Below are 20,070 nucleotides of genomic sequence, written 5' to 3'. Positions count from 1 at the left end.
GCCTCCTCACGGGATCACCACCTGACACAGAGCGAGCAGCCAAAGCGGCTTTAAAAAACCCTGCTCCTGATACAGAGCAGTCATTATATTTATGCCCCATCAGCAGCTGTCTCAGCCTTCCCTAAAAGCACAACGCTGGCACTCCCGAAATAGCGTGGCAGGGCCGTGCGTATTCCAGCACTGGGATCGGAAGCTAAGGCCCACTGCGATGGGGTGTGTACCCCACGCAGACCCTGAAAGGGTTAATGGGGACCTGAGAGGCCAGTTGTGTTACCTGTTGGCACCTGGGGTAGAGGGAGAGAGCCAGGTTTAATTAGAGACCATGGCCAGCTGAGAAGGGGCTGCGTGGTAAGCAGGAAGTTTAATGCAGAAGGGACAGATTCTGCAGTCAGGCCCTGGGATGAGAGAGGAGGAAGCTCAGGGATCCTGAGTGGGGAAGTCTGGCACGAGGACAGGAGAGAGACAAAGCAGCCACTGGGAGTGGAGCAGGCTCCAGAGGTGAGCCCTGAACAAAGCACAGATTTGGAGGACCAGGGAGGGAGCCCTAGGAGGTGCTCGGTGGATGAACACTGCTGCAGAGAGGGAAGAGAGGCCAAGGGTAGAATTTAGTTTGAGTCTGTATATTTTTGGTTTGGGATTTCTGTTAGAGGATCGAGGGGAAAACTCCAGGAGTCCTGGCCCCTGAGAAGGGAACAGAGACAGTAGAAAGCCCTGGGAGAAGGGTGTGACGACCACAGGGCCCAGGGGTGGGGCACGTTTTGTGAGGACCGTAGACCATTTTATGTTGGAAGTTCCATTACCCAAGAAGGGATGGATTAAATCCGGCCAGTGGGCCGGGTCACAGGATGGTGTACTCTAGCAGTGAATGCCGACCGTCGCCCAATACGATAACCCAGCGTCAGTCCCAGGACTGGCATGGAGAACAAGGGCCTGATCCGATGCCCGCTGACTTCAATGGCCTTTGGGTCAGGTTCCATATTAGCAGGGGAAGCATTCCCCACAGGGTCCCACTTGCAGAGAGGAATCGTGGCCTCTGTTCCGCAGCTGGGAATCACAGCCCAGACACACACGGAAAGGGACAGCCAGCCTTTCAATAGGAAAGGGTGACTGGATCTAACTCTTTCCCTCAGCCCATGGGATGAGCGAGTGAATGGGGTCCCCAGCCTACAGTGCCTCCAGGGCAGCAAAGAGTTCATTCCCCTCTTCCGAAGGGAAAGCAGACGGTTGAGTAGAGGATCGGAACCAGGATCCTGCCAATCTAGGAGCTGTCCAGATTCTGAGGCAGCGTCTAACAGGGAGCAGGCTCCGTCTAATTAATTGAGGAAAACGCACAGATGGGTGCCCTGAGGACATCTTTCACAGACTTGTAGGGACCCTTCCTTTGATAGGTTAATATGAGCCACATCGTTCCCTGGCCTAAGACAAGTCCAGCACAAGTGGCAGACACCCACATGGGGAGAGAGAGTCTGAGCTCCAATGGCTCAAGGCAAGAGCAACTTGAAAGGACATTCTGGATCACAATGCCCCATTTTCCCCTTGAATGCTGTGATTAATGAAACAAGAGATCAGTGTGCAGAAGGTCAAGACCAACCGAGGCTTAAGCCAAGAACAGATCTCAGGTGCTTGCAACAGAACTGAGTCGAAATGCCCAGAGGCAGAGACTCAGAATGAAGCTCAAAGGTGGCGTGACTCAACCCTAATCAGAGGCACCGACTCTTCTGATGGGTTTCTTGGGCTGTCAATATACAGCTCCAGGCAGGTATTTCCAGGGGTGGGGCTGTAAAATCTGGGTCCCCCCCGCCTATCTGATCCTGTCTTAATCCAATACTGCCAGGAGGGTTCTCCTCCAGTCACAAGCCAGTGAAAGAGGGACGTCTGGGACCTTGTACAGCTCTGCTGAAAGGCAGACAGGGCTACACAGTGTTTCCCTGTGCTCCCAGTATACAAAGTCTGTCTCTCAACAGCTCTCCAGGTGAGGTTTATTTTCTATAAGGACAAAAGGACAGCCCTTAAACTTCAAACCCCAAGCATGGCATGAGTGGAAAAGCTGTGGAAGCCCATGGACCACCCACGCCCCAGAGAAAGAGGAAGGAGCTGCCATAGACCTGCGTTCTGACTGCAGCTCGAATGGCTTTCCTGGGCAGTGGGGGGCAGAACAGGCCCCACAGAGTCCCTTTTTGGGTATGTCTACACTGCCTCTGGGAGCCAGCCTCCCAGCCTGGGGCTTGCACTAGGATTGTGGCTCGGGCTCTCAAGCGTCAGGGGGAAGGGGACTTGACAGCCCAAGCCGCAGTGTCTACACAACTTTTTGTGTGCTAATGTGAGCCCCACTAGCACAAGTCAGCCTGGGCTCGAATGGGCTCATGTTCCTTGGGCCATGCTTTAGGTTCTCATTTGAATGAGCCCTCAGACCTAAGCTGAAGATCACTTGAAGCTACCGAGTTTCATTGGGATGAAACCGTCTGGAACAGTGACTTTCATCTGGCTGAAATTCAACACCACGCACTGGCACTGGCTAAACCATACATCGACTCAGGTTTTCCCAAAACTGTGCTCTGGTTCACTTGAAGGTTTCTAGAGACCTCAGCAAAGCTGGGCTGAGATCTGAGTTTGTAACAAAACCCTTGTTATACCCATCCTAGCAACAGGGCTACAAACCATAAACAAGCTACATTTGAGAAATTAACAAGCGTTACTCACTGAGTCTATCCTCCTTAAATTAAATAAACAACATTCTAGCAAAACTGGGAATGCAGAGCCTATCCGTTTCCTTGTACGTTATCTGCAGGGAGATCAGTAATAGCAGCTGACATCCAGGTCATGCAACAAGCTAGAGCCTTCATTGCAAAATTACCTGATGACACATTGGCCTGACCTCTGACTGCTTCCACTGAGAGGGAGGTCAAAGCTGACTATTTTGCATGCCCAGATTCTATACAGGAAACCATCAGGAGGGTTGGTCTACTTTTGACTATATTTAGGAGTTCGGAAGGAAAGTCTGTGGAAATTCACTCTCAGTTGTTCTTTTATTTTATTCAGTTTTATGGCATCTGCTGTTGCCATAAAACAATGGAGCTCAATAAATAACAGCTGAGCATTCATTGTTTTTATACAAAACCTAAATTCCAAAGCCCCCAGCATTTAAAAGACTAGATGATGATGATGATCTAAACTGCATGCGCTAGTGAACAATATGAATGGGGGAGAAAAGGATGAGTGGAAAACTGGTTCTGCAGAAAAACGCCCATGCAGTGCAATTTCTGAAATATTAGGAAGCAGAATAAATTATTATACTCAACTCCAATTCTATTACTGAGTTCAGCGATCTTCCTTCCAATTTTCCCAAGGAACGAACACTAGATCTTTATAACATAAAGCTCTATTCGGAGACATTGTGTGTGAGTGTTTCATCCCATTCTTTAGGTAGATGTTTTTGTTGTTTTCTTTGTACCGTTTGTTTGCTTTGTCTCTAACACAAAGAGGAACACAGGAGTATCTTTCAACTTGGAGAAATGATCAAAAGAATCACCATTGTCCGCTCTACTTCTTGTTCCTATAGAGTGACTAGGATATTCAATTCCTGGCTGAGTCACTGAGTGTTTTCCTGTCTTTTTACTCATACTGTAATAGCTTGATGGAGAGATTCCTGTATTGAACATTGTCCCTTTCATTTCCAAAGCACTCCTTGGGGGGTTACACCATGTGAATTCTATTAGCCAGGAAGCTCAGAACCCCAAGGTCCTCTACAAATGAAATTATAATTATAATACTTAGCAGATCTGTAGTGGCGCGTTGCATCTTCAGAATGCTTGGTGAACGCCAGTTAATTCATTCCCTGAACTTTCCGAGCGAAGAAAGTATTATCCCCTTTCTGCCACAGGGAAACTGATGCACAGAAAGGCTAAGTGATTTGCCCCAGACCATGGAAGGAATCAAAATGTCTGTCAGGATTTGAACTCCTGTCAGTAGGCCACTGGACCATGCTTGTCTCTGGACATCCCAATGACTGTTCTTCCTGGGAATCAACCTCCCTCCTTCTAATATTGTTAAAACGGGATGAAAGCCTTGTGGGGTTTGGTTTTTGTTGGCTGTTTGTGGTCAGTTTGCCATTCATTTCTTTAGACTCAGTGCTTGAGCTACCATGGGACACACAGTAGTTGAAGACTGCACCGGAAATGAACAGCATTACTGGGCCCATTTCCAATCTCCATGACACTGGGGTAAACTGGTACAACTCCACTGGCATCAATGGATTCACACAGCTGTAACTGGGATCACAATCTGGCTATGCATCTTAATACACAGCGGCTACTCTCTCCTTCCTATCTCCTTTTCTCTCACTGAGTAGCACGTATGCGTCCGAGACCTGGTCATTGTGTCCCACAGGAGCCCCCAACCTAGCCAGAAAATACCAAGGGCCAAAGGACAAACGCCCCCTTTCTCATTATAAGCTGTCAGCTGAAGCCTGGGCTCCGTGATTTTCACCCAGTAAAATTCTCAGGGACGAAAAACTTCCCTTTGGACTTGGGAACGTCAGAAGCTGTGTCACTGTTTGCCGGGAAATATCTGTGGTGCTTGGAGTGGGCTGCGGCGGGCTGCTTACCATTTTTAGTTTGTGCTGCTGTAGGATCTCATCCAGGTTCTGTCTTTTCTTGTAGTTGAAATAGAAGTTTTTGCACTGTGACACAGTCTTGGAGCCCACCATCCTGGCAATGGCCGACCAGTTCCGCCCATGTTCAAGGAGACCTGCAACCGGGAAAATAAAATCAGAGGGGGCAAAACAAGATTAACGCTCACAAGGGTGGGGCGGTGCACGAAGGCTGGGTCACGCCCCACGGACAAACCAAACTCTGCTGGGACAATATGGTCACCAGCACCCGTCTGCGACACTTCCGTGGCCAAGAGGATGAGCGAGAGGCTCCTGTTTTTCTTTCCAGGTGAAAAGTATCAGAGCAGCAGTCTTGGGGAACAAGGCATGCTGTAGCAGCATCTACCAACAACGCTGACAGCTCTGCGGGTTTGAGGCCAGACCACGCCGTTATGGCCTGTTGGGGGCAGCACAGTGACAGCGCCCCACAAGGGAGTGACCAGAAGCCTGTTGCTCTACCCCTTCGGAAGGTGAAAGCACATACCCTCCTCCCGGATGGCTGTAGTTGTGCCTGATCCCTACCCGGGGGGGGGGCTAACGGGGATGGGGAAAGGCTTTTTGCACCCTCCACTATCAGAGAGACAGAGCTTTCGAGAGCTGGAGCCCACAGGCTTGGATGGGCTGGATGCACATGCAGAGATGGCCAGGAGGGGCCCAAACACAGGAGCCGAGACGTAAGTGCAGTGATGTATTCACCCAGGCAACTCCACTGCTGGAAGGAGGAGTGGGGGGGGGAGGGGGAGGAGATCATCAGTGCTAATCGTGGGCTCACATACAGAAGATTTCCAGGTCAGGCATCAAGCCAGGGGCTGACAAGTGACTTACCTAAAGTCACACAAGGAGTTCCTGGTGGAGCAGGGAACTGAACCCAGGTCCCCTGATTCCCCAGCTACTGCCCTAACCACTGGACCACCCTTCCTCTGAGCAATGCTACCACACGGCTCTGCTTCATACACACACTATATGCAATAGACACGGGTCCAGCCAATACAATAGAGAGGGATATTCACACACAAAAATATGCCTGCCACAGGCACTGTGGAGAGAGACATGCTAACGCTGCTACTAGAAACCAGAGGCCACTGGAACCAAGGAGGGAGAAACCTGGATTGTGAAAGATCTAGAAACCTGGGGCACTGCCAAAGATTTAGTTACACGTCTGGCACTGGGAGGAGGCCAAACACAGTTAAAGTAGGGAAATTACCAGCCTCCCCTTGGGACGCAGAGGCCAGCTGAGCTCACAGTGTATAAAGGTGCGGGGAGCAAGAGAATCCACACCAGCTCGAGGTGGGGGTGCCAGGGGCCATTCACTTAATGAGCGCCCTGCAGCTCTGAGCAGACCATCACAGCCACTGTATTGCCCATTGGGACTGTGCAGCTGAACCAGGATGCTACCCTCTTACAAATCTGTGTCCTTCCCTGCATTACCTGTCTGGGGACTTGGTTTGCCCAACGGCCTCAAACCCGCATCGAGCTGGAAGCTCTGAATCAGGGGCATGTGGCCCCTTTAAGGTTTCCCCTGCATGCATGTAAATAAGCCAGCCTGACCCCACTGCTCCCTCTGACCCACTGAGATGTCCATGAGACCCTGGCGTCTCCCCCTCTGCCAGGCTGGGCTGGGGCTGGCCTGCTAGGTAGCTGCCATCAGGTTGCCCACAAGCCCTGGGGATGAGACGTTGCACAGCTCCAGCTGGCTCCACACCGACTGTCAGGTGGGACTGCAACTGGCTGGCCCTTGCGTCGGTCCACGTTCCTTTGCCTTTTGCCTGCCCTTGCCACGTTCTTTCTAACATGCTTGGCGAAGACAGGCTATCGCAAGTCCCATGAAAAGCAACATTTTAAGGACACACGAAGCACCCAAAACGAACTGGCAAAAGCTGTCTTGCCCATTGTGCCTGGCCCCTCTGGTGCAGAGCCTGACACCATGCTGGGGTTCCCTTGGTGCAAAGAATGCCACTGACACAGACCCTCCTGCAGCACTGGAGGGTCTTCCTTGAAGGTCCCCCCATCCCCATACTGGTCAGGCCTTAGCCTGAGAGCCCTGACGAGATCAAAGGCAGAGTCCTCGTTCATGGTACAGGGAAGCCCTTGGCATGTCCTTAGGACCCGCACTATACTTCCCTTTAAAAGTGCTCTAGCAACGAACAAATGAACCCACAAACACCGGCTTTGTTTATGTGTAGGGCCCGCTCTAAAAAGGCTGCCTTGGTTCTGTGAATCTGAAGGTTGACAAATAAAACACCCCAGCACCAGCACACACAGCTCAAGCAGCAGCGCCCCCCTGGGATCAGAGCAGGGGCTGGGAGAGCAGGAATTGGCACCCCGGGTCCGGGCAGGTGGGTGAGCTGAGTAGCTGCAGAACCAGCAGTCCCAGCTTTAAATACCCCCAGAGGGCCGGGGCACAGGGAGTGTAGTGATCCCCAAATCCCACCCACCACCCCCATGCAGCAGAAGCACACCAGCTCCATGGCAGATGAGGGCCCTACACAGGCTAGGAGAGAGGGGCGTGGGATTTGCCCCAAAGAGATGCCAACCAGTACCCGGGCCAACCAGCCCTCGGATAAACACCCATCCGGCTCTGGGTGACCCCAAGCACAGCCAGGAACGTAGAGTGACAGTTCCAGGAGTGCCCATATCCTGCACCCTCGCATGGCCCTGCAGCCCTGACTGCGCTGTATGTAGTAGACCCGTCGTGCACAGCAGAGTGGGGGTAACAGAAGAGTCAGGCTTGAGCTTTAGCTCCACAACTCCCGACGTTGATCCATTGGAAGCCACGACCTCGGCTGCTGCTGCTTTCGACTGGGACCTCTCGAATCCATCTTGCCACCAACCTTGAGAGACACTAGCCTGCGAGATCCCTCCCCCCCACACTGGCTACACAAGGCAGGGGAAAGCAGGCCTGCCCCATGCACTGCGATTCATCATCGCTTCCAGAATGAACGAATGAATCAATCCGTTCACTCTTTGCTACTTGGAGGGCTTACTCCCCAGGGTAACAGACTGGGCCGGAATTGTAAGCTACATCTTGGGCAAGGGCCTTGAATAGTAACAACGGTTCCTGCATCCACAACCGGCGCTACTCTCTGTACGATTGTGTTGTCCTCCGAGATGACTGGGCTGCACGGTATGGGGCAGACAGGTGTGCGAATTGCAATGGCTGTTACTGTGCTGGGAAGGGTCTCACCCCAAGGTCCGTCCGTGCCCACTCTATTTCCAAGTGCAGCTTGACCTTGTCTTGCGGCACGGAACAAGTCTCTCAGCTGCCCTTTCATTTGTCAGGTGCGCTGCACCCAGCGGTTTTGCAGGGCCACTTCCCAATCACCAGACTGCGCTGAAGCCCGTTCAATTTAAAGTCACCTGCTCCAGCGGCCCCACGAGGCCCAGCTCCTTGGGAAGCTCGGCACCCTTCCCCTCGCCTACTGGGGACAGTGTGCCCGCTCTCCACCATGCAATTGGCGCGGGCCTGGAGGCAAGCATCCAGCTGGCAGGAGGGGAGCCGCGCAGGTGTCTGTGGCTATCTCACGAGGTGGAGGCTGCATGTTTCCAAAGCACAGACAGACCTTCCCTCTGCAGGATTAAACCAGTGCGTACAGATGCCCTTATCTTCGCAGGCAAGAGAACAAAACAGCAACACCTGCTTCCCAAAACTATAATTATCTGTACTCTCAGGGCGGGAGCAGCCAGCAGCTGCCCTGGATCTCGCTGGTGAACAGGCCACTCGCCAGACACTACCAGGGCTCTGCTGAGCAACGTCACGACAGTGTTCCCTTCCACCCCACCGCCTCCCCGACGCACTCTTTGCTGCCCCTCCCCACGTCTCTATCACACGAGCCTGCCACACGTAGGTCTGTCTCTCACAAAACGCACGCTCATTTAGCACCGCAACTGAAACTGTGACTAACCAGCCGACCAGATCTTAATCAGTCCTGCGCTGACGGCGAGGAGGAGAGGATAGGTGTGTGCACAAGTGTGCACACGCGCCCACACTCGCTCGCGCGCTCTCTCCCCATCCTTAACGTTCACCCCAGAAGCTCAGCATTTCATTACTGCCCTATGGCTGTACTTACATTCTCCGAGTCTAGCTTCGCCTGCCAGAAAATCAGCTCCGAGCATGCGGCAGGCAGATCAGAATAAACAGGGAGAGCACTTCTTCAAAGCCCTGCACGGCAGAGCAGTTTGTTACCAAGCGCCGGGAGTTCTTGACTCACATCCTCCCCGCTCATTTTGTTTTCACTCCCTCGCAGCAGCCAAAGAAAGGGAAGGAAGGAGAGAAAAAAAAAAAAAAGCTGATTCTTTAAATCCTGGGGGCTCCGGCACTTAGGAGCCCTCGGTAGCAAGAGCAGCTACTGTGCGGTAACTTAAAACCAGGTCTTAAAAGCAGAAGGCGCCTGACCCTGACGCAAGAAGTTGCCTTGAACACATGCTCTGTCCTCAGTGCTCTCTGCCCCACTGGGGCTGGCGAGAGGCACCCTGGGCACTCCTCAGGCTCAGCGCCTCCGAGCTTTCCAGCAGTCTCGAGCGGCGTTTGTTAAGGTGGACTGAAGTGGCTTTGCCCCCCCGCTCCGGTCTCACCTCCTCGCTCAGCGGTACGGGGAGGAGAGCCCGTGCAGTTTCAAGAGATGCCCAACACTGCCAAAAAAAAAAAAAAAAGAGGGGGGGGCGCGGCGGCAAAGCAGTCGAGCGCGCGCGCTGCAGCTTCCCTCCTGCCAGCTGCGGGCCGGGAGGAGATCGGTGCCGGGGGGGGGGGGTGCGGCGGAGCAGCAAACAAGCTCTAATCTTTTCCTCTGGCTGACCCAGAGGCTCGGTTTGTCTGAATGTGACCTCTAGACAGAGCATTAATAACGAGCGTGGCACTGACCCAAGCTGACAAGGGGTGCGGCCAACTTGGCACCCACTTCCTTTCTCTCTCTCACTTTCTGTCTCTCTCTCTCTCTCATCTGAATGTCAACAGCAGGGGGAGTGAGCCAGGAAAACAAAGCTTTGCTTAATAGTTTCCTCTGCTCTGAAATGAATCAAAGAGGCTTTTCTTTGAGGAGGTGTGAGCCAGATTCGATTTCTACTGAACCGGACCAGACCTTCCCCACACGTCTCCCCTCTGCCTCGCTTTTCAACCGAAGGTCGCGACCATCTGGCAAGGTCACAGGGCTCCGGGGAGAGGAGGTAGAGAAAACAAACAGAGTGCAGAGATAACGCTGGACCAACAAGTGGTTGGATAACTTCAGCCTGTTCCAAGGGCAGGGGAGACAGGGACAGGCAGACACACCCAGAGTATGCCGGCTGCGCAGTGAGCCCATGCAGACAGGATAGGCCAGGACATGGGCGTGGGGACAGTCTCCTCCCCAGTCTGTGGAAAGTGAGGCTGGAGTACCTGAGAAACGAAGGCAGGAAGGAAGAGGAGTGGGCAGACCTGCGAGAACACTTTAAAGCGCATTCGGTTGCTGGCGCGTGAGAGACAGAGGAAAGCAGCACTGCAGGGAGCGTGGCTTTCATTCAAGCTCTCCACGGTCACAGACTTTCTCGATTATTTCTCCCCCGACTCTCCAGCATGGCTGCCCTCGCCCCACCCAGGTCTCGCCTCTCAGAACAACGCATGAGCGAGCCCACAAAAGGGTCCCTTAACGGGCTCTCGACTGGATTAACGGATCATGGTTACACTTAAAAAAATGATCTCATCCCAAAAGCGACACCCTAGTGCGACACCCCTCCCAAGACCCCTCTGACCCCCTCTCCCTTCACGTTCTTCCTTTAACCATTTCCTACAACTGATGGAGACCCGTCCCGGGTTTGCAAGCACAGCAGCCTGCCCAGTGAGCATGGCAGCTGAGGGGATGGGGTGTTACTGGGAAGGGGCTGGGATTCTCCGACCACGACTAGCATTACAGAGGCAGTGTGTACAGAACTTAAGCTTAAGCCATCCCCTCCAACAGCAGTCCGAAAAGTATATAAGTTTGGATACACTGCTCTGAAAAAACACAAGCCAAACTAACCTGCAGATCGCACGGTGCTTTACCAAGTGTGTGACTGTATATAACATTAGCAGCCCTGTTTTGCAGGTAGGGAAACTGAGGCACAAAGCAAGTCTCAATAGGTCCCTGAGCACATCAGTGGCAGAGCCTGGAACAGAACACAGGACTCCCAGTTCCAGGCCAATGAGAGTAGCAGGGACTTCTCTGTGCAGCATGCAGCAAACATATGGTATGGCAGTTCCTCCAAAGGTGTTTACAGAGGGCCAGCAATACTATCGGTAAACGCCAGCTCTCGCCAGCTGTGATCTGCGCCATCTGGGCCAGTCTTCCTCAGAAACCAGCCTGGGGATCCAGATTGTTCCTATGAGCTTCTGGCTCATGCCAAGTCTGTCAGTTCGAGCGTCTGTAAGATGTTCTGCTGATGCGAAGGAGACTTGCAACGAAACTCTCTCCATCCCCACAAGAGAATCTCCCGCTCCTAGCTAAGAGAGGGGTGCTCACAGCCAGGGGCCATTTTCGTGGCCGCTGCATGATCTCACTGCACGGCGCAGTGCCGCGAACTGAGCAGGTCTGACATGGTTTGCTGCAGACTCCCCTGGCTGCAATGGCCAAGGAACTCCCCTTTAGTGTGGTCTCCCTCCTCTCCTCTTGACAACAGCTTGCAGGAGATGGGCCCATGTTCACTCCATGTCTCCCCTTACTGAGGGGCTCTCTGGGACATCAGCCATGTTCACGCTTCACTGTGGTTTTTATGAACCCTCCACATCTTCCCCGACCTAGGTTAGCCTCCTTGTTACAGCCCATCAGTGAGCGAGACCCCCTGGTGATTCAGCTACATGGGCCTGCTCCATTCGCTTCAGTCTCAGAACTCTAGAGCGGCCCACTCCATGGCTGGCAGGATTCACGTCTTCCTCCCGCTGAACTCGGACCTCGCTGCCCTCTCCGTGCCACGCGGCCCATCTGAGGGAAAGGCAGCGTCCGTCTGCAAGACTTTAGCAGGAGCCAGTTTTCCCCTCTGACATCCATAATCCAAGAGGGACTTTTACCATCTTTTGGGGGAAACGTGGCTCCTCCTTGCCAGGGTTCCTCCCAAAGAACGGAGGCAGCGAGAAGCCGCTGCTGGAGTGCAATCTGGCTGTTTCGTCACCTACTTGAGGTGCTATTCCTGCTCCCTTACTGGTAAAAGAAAAATCTGTTTGAAACTCAACCGTAGGCGGGAAATTACAGTCATTACCAACCCGCTCCCTTGACAGGCCTTTGTATTTCATGTGCTGACGCTCCCTGAGCTGACCCTGGGGTGCCTCTGCTACCTCGTGAAGAAACACGACACATGCCATGACAGAGAGACCAGCGTGAGACAGAGAGAGCTGCTCCACCCCCCTCAGGCGGCTACACAACGCCAGGATAAACCACAACGGGGCCTGATTGACCCCTGGGTGGGACAGGGTCTGGATTTAGGCAAGCATGGAGCCAGGGCCCAACTCTGCAGCTTGGCTGTTAGTGTAAATAGCTGAACCAACCTCTCCCACCTGAACTTGCTTCTGGACTGATGGATGTGAACAGCGGGGCCCGGGCCCCACCTCTAATCAAGGATTAGAAGGCCGAAAGATACAGTAGCATTACAAAGGAGATGCTGGGGGAGGGGAGATTCCTCACCTCTTAAGGGTCAGCTATGCAGATGCTAACACAGGAGGCTAACAAATTCTAGCCCCCCGCCCCATTCGTCTGTTGGGCTGGAGTGGGGACCACCGCAGTGCAAACTATCTGCCACTTCCTGCCCCAGGCCACCCGGCCCCAGAAGTGCATGAGGCTACCCTGGGGCTAGGTAGGGCCAGGCTATGCTCTTGCTCAATTTGATGCTTCACAGAGGCAAGGGATCCCCCTGGTGCGAATCTGGCCCCTGTATCTGATTTTGCCCCCAATACCTGGTGATGCTCCCCAGCCAACACAAGGGTTCGACCAGTCCAGGAGAATTACCTAATGTTGTATATGCTCATTTCCACTTCTCTTACCCGTATACCTTCATGTCATAGAATCATAGGAGTGGAAGGGACCTCGAGAGGTCATCTCGTCCAGTCCCCTGCACTCAAGGCAGGACTAAGTATTATCTAGACCATCCCCGACAGGTGTTTGTCCAACCTGCTCTTAAAAACCTCCAATGATGGAGATGTCCCAGTACCTATGCCTGCCTCCCGGCTAGACCACAGCAGTCATGGAAGGGGGAGTGAGCCAAAGACCAGACAGGTCTGACACACAGCTTCTCTTTCCAAGGTTTAATTCAATCAGCAGGTTTTTACACTGGAACGGAGCAAGCGTGGGTGATTGCATGTGTGGTGGTGAGGGGTTCTCTCTGCACCAGGGGACATACCCAGTGCCTTCGCAGTGTTACACTGCCGCTTACTCTGACAGCTCCTTGCAAGAGCACAAGGGGCAACAGAGCAGAAGGGGGCAACAGAGCAGAAATCTGGACGTTTTGCGTGCACACACACAGTGAAGTGTGTTTCCACACACATGCAAGCTAAGCAGAAGAAGGCTAAGAAGGCGGCTTCATGTGGACCCGTTTAATTCATTTAATGTCAATGTGCGTGCTAGTTTACAAGTAAAAAGGCTGGTGTTTCTAACTGCCAGCCCTGAAAACTCAGCCTGGCTATCTGAGAATCAAGTGGGGGTCGCTTCCCTTCTTGTGCATCATCACCTGAGTTGAAGGTGCTGCAGGCCAAACAACACCTGCGCAGCCGCCCACCTTCCTCTGAGTATGCCCTCACCTGTGTCAATCCAATGCTTGCCATGTGTTTGAACAGGAGCGGAGGAGGCCCAAAGTGGGACAGACCCCTTAGCCCTAGGCTTGCAGAGCCAGCACAGTTCACACGACTGAAAGTGGCCAAAGCTTATTTTTGTTCCTGAAGTCAGCAGATCTAAGCCCCAGTGATGCACAGGGAGGAAAAGCTGCTGAGTAAGAAGGTGCCAGCATTACATAGTCCCTTTGCAAAGTAAAACCACATGTTAAAGCTTTGGGGAAAGCCCTGAGCTGCATCTAGAATGGTCACTAGCTCTTCAATAAATCCCCCGAACCTAGCAGCGAGCTAAGCACTCCCAGGTCCGGGGCGTGAGAGCATGAGCAAGGATAAACCATCCTGAAGTGAAAACTCCATCCAAACTGACGCAGCCTGAGGTCCAAGCCAATGGGAGTGGATTTGCTGTCTACCCACCACCCGGTCCAAAAGCAAGTGAGGTAACTCCTGGAGCAACTACAGCTAATCAAAACTGCCTGCTTATACCTTTGAATCACAGTCGCAATGGAAGAAGCCTATGATATCAGAACACACGGCCCCATAATTACATCAGTCGCTGTACATTTTGGCAGACTATCGAATCAAAGTCTATTACAAAATAAAAGTGTTGTTAAACAAGAACTTCACCCGTACAACGTTCTCGTTCCTCTAGTTAACTTTAATAATATGGTATTCCCCACTGTTGTCTCACCCTATGTCCGTAATACCTCCTTCTCTTACTTAAAATCTCTCCGTTCAGCATCGCTTTGCAAGTGCTGTTGAATATGCTCACCCAGATTGCAATCCGGAGAGATTATTCAACTACACTGCTTTACTGCCCCAAACCAAGTTCCTTGGCATACGTGCTGCTGGGCTTTACCCTTACAGCCATCAGCTGGAAGGATCAGACTGGGACTGACGACTGAGGTTCTTTTTGAATGTTCAGAATGCCAACCAGCTGCAGGCTAAAAAAAATAATCCAGCCCTAAGCTTTGGAAGTGCCGGTTAGAGCGCATTCAAACTCGCTGGGTGCACTCAACAGGAAAATGCCTTGTGAAGCTGGCTGGGGCCTGGCAAGACGGGAATTTAGCTTCCCTGCAGACACCTGAGACAGAAACCTCGCTACTTTCCAGGCCACTGCATGGGGGAAACATCATGCAAGTGTGGGGGGGGGGGGCAAACCCCACGCTCCCGTGGACTGATCCAACCCTGCGTAGGCTGGAGCACTGCCTGCTGCCTTTCTATGCAAATTGGACAGGTGCTGGGGCGACTGGATGCCCCCTCCCCAAAGTTCCATCCTCCATGCTGGCTTAGGTGGGTGGCTACCAAGACTGTTCCTTTCAGTGCAGCCTACATGGCTCTTCTACAGTAAAATCGGAAAGAGGGGGCTGCTCAAAGGGATCCTTACAGCAGAAATCCACTGACCGGCAGCTGCTAATCCCAGCAGCTGGAGCTCAGCCAGGCAGCCTGACTGAAGTCTATCTCGTGACAAGTCTAGAGAGAGTAATGCTTGGCCGTACACAAGACTGGCCCAGGGGTTTATAGAGGGTCCGAATGGCTCAAATGAGAACAAGCCAAACATATCGGTGTATTCGTATTCGACACAAACCGAGTCCGGGATGCTGCAGGCACGTGAGAGGCCAGAGGCTATGCTCCAGGTGCCTCCTGCAGGGACTTTTCCCCAGCTGATCGAACACCTGCCAGCAAGTCTGTCTGCGTTTGCTGTCCCCAAATGAAGCTCGTTTCCATTTGAAGCTGCACGTCTACACTACTCACAGGCCAGAAGAAAGGGAGCAAGCTGAGAGGGCTGCACTCCACACGGGCTGGGAACTCAACTGCAGATCAACAGGACATGACTTTGGAAAAAATTAAACAGCAGAAATCTTGGCACAGGAGTCCGACAAACGAGGGGGAAGTGGCAAGGGGAGCCTGCTACACTCAGCACATTTACACAACGGTCTCAGCGATGGGCTCTCTCTCTCTCTCTCTCTCGGCCACAGGACACAAAACAAACCTCCTCCGGCGAGCAGCCTCGCCCCGGTTAAAGGGACAGCCCTGTCGCAGCGTTCAGCAGGAGAATCCCCATCTGCGATCGCACTTCGGGGGCCTGGGGGCTCTCGGCCGATGATGCGTCAGTGGCAGTCGCTTTACGAACAGCAGCACATCCTCCAAAGGAGGCGGCAGAGATCAGAAACTCTGACTTGCCATTAGTGGGCGACTGCAGTTGTGCAGTTATGGGCTGGGGAGGTTATCTTCTACTCTCTTTACACATGGGAGTCCCCCTGCATGGACATCAGGGTACATGCCTTTTACCAGTGTGGGGCCACGTGTGTATCACGAACACATGGAAAGTGACCCCAAATTGGGGGTCAGGAAGGAATTTTCCCCCAGGTCAGATTGGCAAAGACCTTAGGGGCAGAGGGTCGCCTTCCTCTGCATGGGTCATGGATTACCTGCTGGGCTTGGCTGGGTATATCTCACTAAAACAATTTCCTGCCACTGCAGGGACCTTGGGCACTGGGCACCTTGGTCCCTCCAGTTTTCTGCCTGTGGCACACAACAGTTCAGTCTCCTGAGGCTAAAATACTCTGGTCTAATTCTGGCTGTTGGACTTGGTGTGGAGGTGGGTGGGTGGTGTTCGATGGCCTGTGATATGTAGGTGGTCAGACTAGATGAGCCCTTCCAGTCTTTAACTCCGTGACACAGAGCTAAACCCCAGCTATCTAGCCCAGGCCTGCAAACCACCACCTGCTCTCCCAGTTCGACACCGACACGAGTTCTGGCCATGCAGCCACCTCCTGTAGCGACCTCGCTTCAGCACAGAGCCCGGACAATGCTACACCACCTTGTCCTGCCATGACCCAAATCAATCACGTATGACTCCTGGAGCAAGCGCTGACAAAATCCCCAAACTTGCTGCCAACTTTGTAGCTTGTTACCAAAACTAACACAAAAGCACTTTTCTCAGACTATACAAGTCCTCGCTCCTGCTCGCCTAAACCGAGCATAAATCAGGAGTCACTTCACTGAAGTCAATGGGTTTACACAGTGGGTGAAAGCAGTGTAAAGAAGAGCAGAATCAGGCCCCCAAGATTCAGTGTGGTAACACACCCATGTTGTCTGTGCTGGGCGAGTACCATCTAACTCCACAGACTGGCTTCTTTTCCAGACCATCAGAACTGGCAGATGGGGGGAAAAACTGTATTGTATATTACCTTTTTTGGCCGTTTCCATTTCTTCCTCTGTCCAGCGAGAACTTTCATTCATCTCCAAAGAAGCTGAAAAATAAAGAGACAGAACCAAGCGGTCACGGCGAGAGGTATTTAAATGTACGAAACACAGCAACTGAGCCAGAAAATCTCAGGAGGGTGACTAGCGCCCAAATGCCAGCCATTCCAATCAGAATACACTGTACACGGATAGCGCCTTTCATCTGAGCATCCCAAAGTGCTTCACAAGCCTCCGTGCCAGGCTTAGATATGGGGAGGTGCCAGGCCCAATATCGCCGAGCCAGCATAGTGTTCGGCACACTGACGGAAGGTCTGAGCGGAAGGTAGCTTTGGGCTGGGAAAACCAAGCCAGCCCCGTTAGGGAAACTGTGTTTTGCCAGTGATATAATGGTCCCACTCGCCCTGGTCTTGCAGAAAAAAGGTGACGCAGTTACTGATTTTAGTCTAATCGTGTGGAGAGGTGTCGTCGGTGGGGTGGCAAGAGCTGAGAACTCAGCCCGGATGCAGGGATGTCGTCAACTCAACAATACTGATCAACCCCCGGGGAGCGGAGAGTCAGTAGGGGGAGCCAGTCGTCAGCAAATGTGATGCACTCAGAGAGATGGTGCAATGCCCAGGCGATCAGAGATTTCCAGAGATTCTGCATGCAGCACCTTGGGCTACGTCTGAGTCACTTTCACACCCAACGAGAACCTCAGAGCAACAGTGACACTCCAGAGGCCTGGATGCGACCGTGCCCTCCAACCAGCACAGTAAGAGATGGGTGCCAGCTATGCCCAGCATTCACTTATATTCTCCACCCCCATGCTCCATGCCCTGGACATTGTGGGCCTGAGTAATGTCTTCACTTTGAAATAATCCTGCTGGCAGCCTGGCACATGTGAGCAAACCGACAACAACAAACCAGTATGTGAGTCAGAGACAGACAGCCCCCAGTAAGAAAACAGATTTCCGTTTCAGCTGCCAACAGGCGGAGCATTATTTCAACACTGAGGAAAGAGGTTTTGACCATGTTCTTTTAAAATGGAAACTAGGCCAACAGGCTAGGTTAAAGGACACGAGTGGGGAGGAGAAGCAGCATCTCCAAGAAGCTTGTAAAGGCTCTTGGGCTCTGGAGGGGGAAGAGTACAGCTCTGATGCCCACAACCTGTTAGGTACCAGGGCCTGGGAGTGAGAAAAATGCATTTTCTTCATAGCTGACTGCACCAGATTGCAGGTGTCACCTCGTGGAAGTCACTGCAGGTCATTTCCTCCATTAGAAATATAGTCCCCACAGAGATCCAGCCAGCACATGTTAGCTCAGCTGGTAGAACAAAATCAATACCTGTGAATTTTCTTTCCCCCTCCATGGGCAAATTAGGGCTTCAAAATTTATTTGCTTTAAGTATCCCAAACACACTTGACTAGGCATTTAATTGCGTTTTAATAAGATTGTTAGTGTATGTTAAATAAATGTCAGATAAATGGCCTATTGGGTTTGATTAATGATATTTATGGAGGTTGAGCAGTTACGTAACAGATGTCTACTGGGAGCTGCAACGTGCTGTAGCTAAACCACAGTATGGGGTTTTTGTTTGTTTTTTAATGTTCAATGGGTATTTAACATGCGGTAACTGTCTTTGCCAACCTAAATTAAATCACTCCTGGGGAGACACAAAGTGTAACCGATTGTTTTGGCAGGCCAGTGACATCAGCCCATTTTTTGGTCACTTTACTATTGTCAGCAGTCTTTTCTCCCCGCTTATGATTCCATTGGAGACCTCTGGAGGAAACATGCTACCTAAATGACTGGGATTATTCCCGATAGCTATTGGCATAATGCCTGCATGCTAGCACTATACCCACAAAGACAGTCGTTGCCCTGGAGAGCTCAGTCACGGGTTTAGTCAATACTCAGCAGATGAATCAACGGACATTTACAGACATAATTTATACTAATAAAGACACCGCATTCAGTAAGGAAATTCTCCAATAGACAGAAGGCAGGTCACCCCTAAAATGTTTTTAATTGTCTTGCATGGATCAATGTTTCTTTAGTATTTGCTATAGGGAATCAGGCAAATACTGCAGTCGGTTTATCAAAGACAGCCCTGGATAGTTCCCAGGGGCAACCACCATCTTTCTGTCAGTCATAGAAGAGAGGGAAAGACACACACCATCTACCATCGCCTGGATATGGCACTTTTCAACACTTACAAGTCCCCATGTGGCTGGCAGTGGAAGCTATCACCTTTGTATGGGTCTCAGCTGCATGCAGGATCCTTGTCTCCTGTCGTTCCAAACTAAGGGCTACGCTAGCCGTCTGTCCCTGCATTTTAGGGTGAGATCAGTTTGACTTCTCTCTCTCTCGTTTCTGACGACACCCCGGGTACCACCCTGACAGCCTGAGATGCCCTAAAGTCTCAGGAAACATAATGGCATGTTCAGGATGTTCCGGGGTTGTCATATTGGGTCCTCTCATTTGAAATCACTGCACACATGTTTGCACAGCAGGGAGGTTGGCTGAAACGGGGCAGGGAATCAGAGCTGCGTTGAACAGGCTAGCCCAACAAGCAAAGTCCCAAGCACAGACCACGTGGGACAGAAAGTATTAGGAGTAAGTGATGTGCTGAGGATCTCCTACTCTGGAAGAAACATGGCATCACAGGCTACAGGTAGAGAGTTGTCCCAGCCTTCCCTTCACCGAGCCATCATCTGTGGTACCCACAAAGGCAAGGCCTGGATTTCCGACACCACGGTCACTGCAACAAGCTGCGTCAGAGCCGTCGCTCATCCTTACTGCTTCTGAGCCCAGGCACACTATAAACTGGAGGGAGCGGGGGGCCAGGGCAGGGAGGGAGAATGAGCAAATGACTCCAAGCGAGGCCCCCGGGCAGGTGCAGCGCCCTGGGAATCTGCTGGCTGTGGAGCTCTCACGGGCAGTCTGAGCCCGCCTCAGGACACATGGTAAGACACTCCACCAGCCAGACTCCCAAGGATGGCCTCGCACTCAATAGCCACCGGCAGTAGAGAGATGCCTGCATGAAGATCGCACGGCTTTGCTGAAAATGGCACGATTCCCTTTGCCTTTCTCCAGCGCTTTCCAGCTGAGGTTCCACGTGATGCAAACCTCACCTGGTGAGACACAGGCCTGGCCCTTTGAGATGCCTCCTGTCCAGCTAGATGAATTCCACTGGGTAATCCTGAGGTGCTGGTGAAACGTCACTCACACTCCTCAGGAGAGGAGGAATTTTAAAGAGCCAGGGCTGTAGGAGGAGGAGAATACTGTCCATGTCCAGATAGAGAAACTGAGGCATGGTGACTTGTCCCAGGCTGCCTAATGAATCAGTGACAAAACAGAGGCGAAACCCAGCAGCCTTTGTTCCTAAGGCCTTCCCTCCACCCAGCTGGCTGGATTGCTACAAATCCCTCCTCCCCACCTTGAGTTACGGAGGCTTTGTGCCTAGCCGGTACGT

At 52.3% G+C, this 20,070-nt stretch overlaps 1 protein-coding gene across 12 annotated transcripts in view; it reads right to left on the bottom strand.

Annotated features, from left to right (window-relative positions):
* The window catches only part of NCOR2 (nuclear receptor corepressor 2), a 404,021-nt gene that overhangs the window by 86,353 nt on the left and 297,598 nt on the right, over positions 1 to 20,070 (bottom strand). For all 12 annotated transcript variants that reach the window (XM_048821124.2, XM_048821129.2, XM_048821126.2 and 9 more), the window contains 2 exons: positions 16,601 to 16,663; positions 4,604 to 4,746 (listed from right to left, as the gene is read on the bottom strand). In XM_048821124.2, coding sequence (XP_048677081.2) covers positions 4,604 to 4,746; positions 16,601 to 16,663 — 206 coding nt within the window. The remainder of the gene's footprint in view (positions 1 to 4,603; positions 4,747 to 16,600; positions 16,664 to 20,070) is intronic.

This window comes from Caretta caretta, chromosome 15 (genome assembly GCF_965140235.1).
Source record: "Caretta caretta isolate rCarCar2 chromosome 15, rCarCar1.hap1, whole genome shotgun sequence".
Classification (NCBI taxonomy): Eukaryota; Metazoa; Chordata; order Testudines; family Cheloniidae; genus Caretta; species Caretta caretta.
This window is presented reverse-complemented; position numbering and strand designations above follow the sequence as displayed.